We start from the raw sequence: 8,519 nt of genomic DNA, 5'->3' as shown, positions 1-8,519 counted from the left end.
TCCCTCCTCTGTGGCTCTTCCTGAGGTTTCTTCCACATTTTTTTCCCTGTTAAAAGGGTTTTTGTGGGCAAGTTTTTCCTCACTCGAACCGAGGGTCTAAGGACAGAGGGTGTCACTCCCTGTACAGATTGTAAAGCCCTCTGAGGCAAATGTACTTTGTGACTTTGGGCTATACAAATAAAATTGATTTGATTTGATTTGATTAGTGATTTATCATGTTTAAGGATTGATTAGTGATTTATCATGTTTAATGACTGATTAGTGATTTATCATGTTTAATGACTGATTAGTGATTTATCATGTTTAATGACTGATTAGTGATTTATCATGTTTAATGACTGATTAGTGATTTATCATGTTTAATGACTGATTAGTGATTTATCATGTTTAATGACTGATTAGTGATTTATCATGTTTAAGGATTGATTAGTGATTCACAGAAATCAATAAACTGAAGGTGGCTTTAAATACAAACTTCTCCCTCAGACCTTGAAGGAACTTGGTTCTTGTTTCTTTCAGTTATGGTTCCACAGTGCAACCGTTCTTCCTCAGCAGTCTGGTTCCAGTCCTCAGTCGGGTTTCTTCCCACCGGTTGAAGACGCCATGTTGCCAACAGGTAGTTTCAACAACAGGGTGGCGTTCATCACAGGAGGCGGGACAGGACTGGGCCGAGCCATGACTACGACACTCTCACAGCTGGGAGCTCAGTGTGTCATCGCCAGCAGGTGAGAGGTCACTTTAAGGGTTAGCGTGGATTCACACCGGATCAGAGATTTCGGCAACTCGTAGCAGCGTAGTCCAGTGGTGGGGGAGTGAGGGGAGCTGATCTGGGTTGCCATGGGCATGTCTATACCTGCTGAATGTAACAGAGACAATCAGAAAATAACTTTTTTTTTCTGCAGCTTTATGGAGGCCGGTGCTCACTCTCTTATTGTTACTGTCTCTCCTACCAAAGCTCTACTATGTCTCTTAGGGCTGTGCAATTAATCGAATTTTGATCACGATTTTGATTTTGTTGTCAAACGATCTCAAAAATCATATAATCGAGTTTAAACAATTTATTTTCCACTTTTCATTACACAAGTTCTGAGAGACGCGCATGCGCAATACATTCCATTTCACGCGCCCCCGCTGACTAACAGGAGAGCCCATACTGCCTCACGCAGCTGAAGAGTGAGCAGGTGTGTCGGTGTTCAAAAACAGTGGGTGAGATTGAAAGCGAATGAGAAGAATCCGACGAGAAGCAGCAGCACATAATGTACAAGATTTGCTACAAGGCAACAGCTGCTCCTCTTGGTAACACTACACATGTATTCAACCATCTCAAACAAAAGCACAGTCACTCACGACGAATTAATAAAGAAACAAAAAGACAAAGCCAGTGCCACAACCAGCAAGACGTCAATGCAAACTCAGTCATCGATCACAGACACATTGTTTAATGCGACTCCTTATCCGACAAGTTCGGAGAGGCAGAAGATGCTGATTGCTTATTGATGCTTATGCTTATTATTATATTTATTTTGTTCTATACAGAGAATTTGCAGAGCAGCTGGATCCATAGTTTATTTTAGATAATTTTTTTTTTATTTATGCCTTATTTAATGTTCCATAAAGTATATTTATTTTATTGATTTAATGCTTTATACATTGCAAAACAGCTGTAAAGTACATATTTGTAGCCAAAATGTATTTCTCTCTCTCTCTCTCTCTCTCTCTCTCTCTCTCTCTCTCTCTCTCTAATCATCGGACACAAATCAAATTAAACTTCTTTGTGTCATTATATTTTGCGATGTAAAATCATGTAATCAAAGTGAGAACACACACACACAGGTAGATTATCAGAGTTTAGTCTGTGAATCCACCTGGAGAGTCTCAGAGACAGTCTCAGAGACATTTCAGGCTCTCTGTGGAGGTTTGGTCGATCTGAGTGTCTGATTGGTTTGTGGAGTGTGACGTCAGGCTCCGTTTTTCCAAAAGTTGGATCTGGCTCAACTTCTCTCCCGCACGTTGGTGCGTTTTTTTTTTGCAGCAACCCGTATTGCGGACTGCCGATGTGGAAACTCACGATCCTCCAGTGAAATGAATGAAGAATCCTCTGTTTTTTCCGTGGTGCCTGATTCTGTGTGAATCCATGCTTTGGGTTAGGTCTCACCTGGTCTCTCCTGTTCTGTGAGGGTTGGGATAGGTCTCTGATGAAGGTTAATTTCTTCTGAATAAAATCTGGTTCATGTTTCTGTTTTCAGGAAGCTAGACGTTCTGCAGCAAGCAGCCAAAGAAATCAGCAACCAGACTGGAAACAAGGTGACAGACCTGAACCAGACTGAAACCAACTGGACCAGACCAAATTAGAGTAACAACAGACTCACCTGGTCTCACCTGAACCAGCCTCAGGGTGTACAAACCAGCTGTATGAGTTAGTGAACATTAACAGCTGCTTCAGCCTCTCACAACATTCATGATGATCTGAGACAGATGTGACTGGTCTCACCTGGCCCCCCTCCCTCTCGCTTTGTCTTCAGGTGCATGCGGTTCAGTGTGATGTCAGAGATGCTCAGGCCGTCTCTCGTTGTGTTGACGAGATGGAAACTCTGACTGGACTACCTGATGTAACAACACACACACACACACACACACACACACATACACATGTCCAGATGTGGTCAGGTACAGTACAGTACAGTACAAACACATGAGAGCAGATGGAGTCGAGGTGTTTAATGAGTCACGTCTACATTTAGTCATTTAGTGACTCAAAAAAAGTGAAACAGTGTGACGGGGATGTGAAGTACAGCAATAATAACTGACAGTTGTAGAGAGGGACAGATTTATCATGTCCAGCTGTTGGTGGTGTTGGAGAGGAGAGTTAGGGTAAGTTGGAGGGTTAGGGTTGGAGATCTTTGACCGTTAACAATGACATCACAGTGCTTGTGCTTGATGATTGGTCCAGGTGATCATCAACAATGCAGCAGGAAACTTTGTCTGTCCGTCAGAACGTCTGTCACCAAACGGCTGGAAAAGTATCACTGACATCGTGCTGAACGGGACAGCGTTCATCACGCTGGAGCTCGGCAAAAGACTGATAAAGAAGCAGAGAGGTCAGAGGTCATCAGGCACTCATTCACTTTAATTAAAACAAGATGAGATGTTTTCAAGCAGAGCAGGTCCACACCCCTTCACCAACTCTCAGGTGTTTCCAATGACGTGCGGTGAGGTTCATGGCTGGTGAGGCACTGACTCAGATTTACAAATATATGAACAGAGTAGATTATTCACCATGTGACCTGCAGCAGTTAACAGTTATGTTTCATATCTTATATCAGCATCACAGTTAGTATACACACACTAACTCTAACCACGTGGTGCACATTTCATTTAAAAAATGTTATGGTCTTACCCTTACTTATAAATGAAGTCAATGCGCCAATCCTTCTGGACAAAAATGTCCATTACTTTCAGTTTTAAAAGTCTCTGTCTCAGTGGAGATCACTGCCCCCTACAATGCAGCAGAACTGCCTGCCTCACCTAGTGCCTCTTCACTGCGAAACAGGTTATACATATGTCATATACATCAGCTAAACTATGGAAAGTCGGGGTGGCATATATTAAAAGTGTTTGAAACATTTGATTGACATACAGAGAGAGAGTAACACGCTGTCATTGCACGGCAGAGCACAGTTTGTGAGGGTGCATCTCTTCCTGTATTTGAACGGGAAATGTGAAAATTATTTTTTTTAAATAAACAATCTATAAACAAACCATTTGATAAAGAAAACCATTTAATTTGTTTAATATATACATATTTTTTTCATGATGATAAGTGACACTGTCTCTCCTGCCTCTCCTGCCTGCATGTCACTGGGTGTTTCCTTGTTTACTTCCTATTGTCATTCAGGTGCGTCCTTCCTGGCCATCACCACCATCTATGCTGAGTCTGGTTCTGGATTTGTGGTTCCAAGCGCGTCAGCGAAGGCTGGAGTCGAGGCGCTCTACAAGTCAGTCACATTTCACAACATGATCTGTCATCATGACTAATCCTACCTAATGTGTGGTTGCCATGGTAACATGGTTGTTGTGTGTCAGGTCTCTGGCTGCAGAGTGGGGGCGCTATGGCCACAGGTTCAACATAATCCAGCCTGGACCAATAAGAACCAAGGTACTGCCCATCTGGTCACATGCTCATGTTCACCTGTCTGTGGTTTACCTGTGTACCTGTCTGTTGTGTTCAGGGAGCGTTTAGCCGTCTGGACCCGACTGGAGCCTTTGAGAAGGCGATGATCGACAGGATCCCGACGGGTCGACTTGGAAAACCAGAAGAGATCGCAAACCTGGCCGCATACATGAGCAGTGACTACGCTACCTGGATGTCTGGAGCAGTAAGTTAGGGTTATACTGATTTGAGACCAGAGGTAAGACTGACCTGAAGACAATTTAGACTGATCTGAGACTAGAGGCAAGACTGACCTGAAGACAGTTTAGACTGATCTGAGACCAGAGTTATGACTGATCTGAGATGCTTGTTTGTCTTCAGGTGATCCGATTGGATGGAGGAGAATATGTATCGATGGCCGGAGAGTTTAACGAGCTGCGCAGAGTAAATGAAACAGATTAATTACATTAATTGATAATCATATGATACTAATCATTCTAATTAATGTTGAATCATATCCAATATTTTGTCACAGTGTTATCAATAATGTGTGTTTGTGTTCAGGTGACTGCAGATCAGTGGAAGATAATGGAGGTGATGATCAAAAGCACCAAAGGATCCTGAAAACAACCAATTGGATCACTACACAGGTGTACACACCCACCTGGTGATGTCATGATGGCGAAAGAATCTGGTAGATTTTAATAAATAATTCACCTCTGGTTTTTAGCAGGACAAGGTGCTTGTAGCTGGCGGGGCTTTTTTAAGTCCAACAGTGTCATATCATATGTAGTTAACATATAAATATTTTATGTATGTAAACTGTCAGACTGAGATGACGAACTTTGAAGTGTCACATTAACCTATTCATCACTTTAATAAATGAATGATTGAGAAATTAAATAAGTCTATTTCAAGGTTTATGACATGTATGTATGAATGACAACAGATATCCATATACTGGAGTATAAGAGAGCAACAGAGTAATATAAATTTAAAAAGAAATTGAGATGGGACAAAAACACTATCATATGAAGAATACTGGTACACTCAAAAAATTACTTTACATTTCATAGAAAATTTCCATCCATTTCAATAACATAATTTAAAAAATTTTAAACAAATGAACGAACAAACTTAATGTGAAGCACTCACTAAAAACTGTTTTTGGGTTATTCTTTTTGACCCAACTTCTGGGTTAAATAACTGACCCAAATGTTGGGTTAAAATAACCCATCATTGTAGTTAATATAATAATATGAATTAATAACAACCCAATTTTCTGGTTTGAAATAACCCAGAAATTAGTTTGTCCCTTTTTAACCCAGGAGTTGGGTCAAAAATAACCTAACTTGGGTTACTTTGGGTTACTATGCCAGTATGCCTTATTTCAGAAAATAATAATTATTAAAAAAAGAAAAATCTCCTCACCCCGTCGGGGTGGTATCCATGTCATCCTCAAGCTTGGGTCCTCTACCAGAGGCCTGGGAGTTTGAGGGTTCTGCGCAGTATCTTCGATGTTCCTAGGACTGCACTCTTCTGGACTGATGCTTCAGATGTTGGTCCTGGGATTTGCTGGAGCCACTCTCCCAGTTTGGGGGTTACTGCCCCAATTTCCCCCACTACCACGGGGACCACGCAACCCTTGACCTGCTCTTTCAACCCTTGATACTTCTCAAGTTTCTCATGTTCCTTCTTCCTGATGTTGGCATCAGCTGGGATTGCCACATCTATCACCACTACCCTCTTCTGCTCTTTGTCCACCACCACTATGTCTGGTTGGTTAGCCAGGACCTGTTTGTCAGTCTGGAACCTGAAGTCCCACAGCAAATCAAATCAAATCAAATCAATTTTATTTGTATAGCCCAAAGTCACAAAGTACATTTGCCTCAGAGGGCTTTACAATCTGTACAGAGAGTGACACCCTCTGTCCTTAGACCCTCGGTTCGAGTGAGGAAAAACTTGCCCACAAAAAACCTTTAACAGGGAAAAAATGTGGAAGAAACCTCAGGAAGAGCCACAGAGGAGGGATCCCTCTCCCAGGACGGACAGACGTGCAATGGATGTCACGTGTACAGGACAAATCAACACAAACATATTGTACAATGACTGATAAAATGACAATGAATTATAATGAATGATAAAAATGATTACAGTAATAGATATGGTAGTAATAATGACAGTAATAATATATGTAGTGGGCGTCATGCAGGATCACAGCAGCAGCCACGATCCACGAGAACCTGCTGGACGACAGAGCACAGAAACTCCGGGGAAGTTTGGTTAGTAACATGCATTAATGAGACATGTCCACAGATAGAGAGATGGAGAGAGAGAGAGAGAGAGAGAGAGACAGAGAGAGAGAGAGAGAGAGAGAGAGAGAGAGAGAGAGAGAGAGAGTTTTCGGTAAGGGAGATGTGTGCATCTTCAACCAATACCGTGCCTGGCTAGGCATAACCCTGGGTGGGGTCCCCCGGCAGTCTAATCCTATGGCAGCATAACTAAGGGATGACCTGAGCCAGCCCTAACTATAGGCTTTATCAAAAAGGAAAGTCTTAAGTCTATTCTTAAAGGTGTTGACCGTGTCTGCCTCCCGAACCCAGAAAGGTAGTTTGTTCCACAGAAGAGGAGCCTGATAGCTGAAAGCTCTGGCTCCCAATCTACTTTTGGAAACTATAGGAACCACAAGGAACCCAGCGTCCTGAGAGCGCAGTGTTCTAGAGGGGTAGTAAGGTATTATGAGCTCTTTTAGATATGATGGTGCCTGACCATGAAGAGCTTTGAAAGTAAGGAGAAGAATTTTAAATTCTATTCTAGATTTAATAGGCAGCCAATGCAAGGAAGCCAAAATGGGAGAGATAGCACCTTGGCCCTGTTGTTCTCAGCCACCTTCTGTGGTATGGCCCATTGGGATTTAGGTACTTCTATTCCATACTGGTTGCAGATGTTCCTGTATACTATCCCAGCCACTTGGTTGTGCCTCTCCATGTACGTTGATCCAGCTAGCATCTTACACCCTGTTGGACTGTCTCAGGGGCTTCTTTACACAGTCTGCATCTTGGGTCTGGTCTACTCTGGTAGATCCTGGCCTCTATGGCTCTTGTGCTTATGGCCTGTTCTTGTGCTGCCATGATTAGTGCCTGTGTGCTGTCTGTCAGTCCTGCATTATCCAGCCACTGGTAGGATTTCTTGATATCAGCCACTTCCTCTATCTGACGATGGTACATGCCATGTAGGGGTTTGTCCCTCCAGGTTGTCTGTTCCTTCTCCTCTGTACCCTCATCAGGGTTCTGCTGCCTGAGACATTCACTTAGCAGTTCATCCTTCGGGGCCATCTTTCTGATGTATTCTCGATGTTTCTTCCTGGACCGTGGCCTTGACGCTCACTAGCCCTCGGCCTTCCTTTCCACTTAGTGTATAGCCTCAGGGTGCCGGACTTGGGATGGAACCCTCCATGCATGGTGAGGATCTTTCTGGTCTTGATATTTGTGGCTATTATCTCCTCCTTTGGCCAGTTTATGATGCCAGCGGGGTATCTGATGACTGGTAGTGCGTACATGTTGATGGCTTGGACCTTGTCCTTACCATTCAACTGACTTTTCAGGACCTGCCTTACTCTCTGGAGGTATTTGGCTGTGGCTGACTTCCTTGTGGCCTCTTCATGGTTTCCATTAGCCTGTGGGAGACCAAGGTACTTGTAGCTGTCTTGGATATCACCAAAGGGTGATGATTTTATTTATATATATATATATATATATATATAATATATATATTATATATATATATATATATATATATATATATATATATATGGTTAGGGTTAGGGTTAGGTTAGGGGAACTATCTCAATGACTCCCCCCTTGTGGTCCGACGACGCACAAGGTTTGGTGTAGGGAGCCAAGGGCAAGGCACTGGCCGACGCATGTCACTCAGGCAATCACCCCCCGTTTTGCACCCCTGGTGTCGGATAGGGAGGGCCCCAGGACTGTCACACCAAAACCAGGGAGGAGCGCCCCAGGGCAGGTAAGATAAGGTCGAGAAGAGGGGACAGGGTGTTCAGTAAAGGGAGGTGTGTCTACACCTACACCAATACCGCGCCAGCTCGGCAAACCCCGTGTCCCCCTCCCCCAACCATCAACCACCAATAATTAGGGGGAAGAGGGAAGGCGAGGGAGACGGGCGACCTAGTCAGGACCATTCACCCCACCCCTAAGGGGAGAGGGAAGGGATAGTCAACGGTTTGAAAGCAGGATCTTCAGTAAAGGGAAGTTGACTACATCGTCACCTGAACCGTGCCGGCTAGGCAAATCCTGGTTGTCCCTTCCCTTGAAGGAGAGGGAAGGAGAAGGAAGGTAGTCCAAGCGGATGG

The 8,519-nt window shown here is 43.5% G+C and overlaps 1 protein-coding gene and 1 long non-coding RNA gene across 2 annotated transcripts in view; both read left to right on the top strand.

The window, feature by feature from the left end:
* Positions 1 to 5,053, top strand: part of decr1 (2,4-dienoyl CoA reductase 1, mitochondrial) — a 7,152-nt gene extending 2,099 nt beyond the window's left edge. Inside the window, exons 2-10 of the mRNA XM_010753511.3 lie at positions 520 to 725; positions 2,247 to 2,304; positions 2,523 to 2,609; positions 2,951 to 3,098; positions 3,896 to 3,995; positions 4,084 to 4,156; positions 4,230 to 4,376; positions 4,532 to 4,594; positions 4,715 to 5,053. Coding sequence (XP_010751813.2) covers positions 520 to 725; positions 2,247 to 2,304; positions 2,523 to 2,609; positions 2,951 to 3,098; positions 3,896 to 3,995; positions 4,084 to 4,156; positions 4,230 to 4,376; positions 4,532 to 4,594; positions 4,715 to 4,774 — 942 coding nt within the window. The 3' untranslated portion in view covers positions 4,775 to 5,053. The remainder of the gene's footprint in view (positions 1 to 519; positions 726 to 2,246; positions 2,305 to 2,522; positions 2,610 to 2,950; positions 3,099 to 3,895; positions 3,996 to 4,083; positions 4,157 to 4,229; positions 4,377 to 4,531; positions 4,595 to 4,714) is intronic.
* A 2,938-nt stretch (positions 5,054 to 7,991) lies between these two features.
* Positions 7,992 to 8,519, top strand: part of LOC113744674 (uncharacterized) — a 5,040-nt gene continuing 4,512 nt past the window's right edge. The window contains exons 1-2 of the long non-coding RNA XR_003461730.1: positions 7,992 to 8,110; positions 8,499 to 8,502. This is a non-coding gene — a long non-coding RNA (uncharacterized LOC113744674). The remainder of the gene's footprint in view (positions 8,111 to 8,498; positions 8,503 to 8,519) is intronic.

This window comes from Larimichthys crocea, unplaced genomic scaffold, assembly GCF_000972845.2.
Source record: "Larimichthys crocea isolate SSNF unplaced genomic scaffold, L_crocea_2.0 scaffold100, whole genome shotgun sequence".
NCBI lineage: Eukaryota > Metazoa > Chordata > Actinopteri > Sciaenidae > Larimichthys > Larimichthys crocea.
Note: the sequence above shows the minus strand (reverse complement) of the source record. Positions and strands in the feature narration are given on the sequence as shown.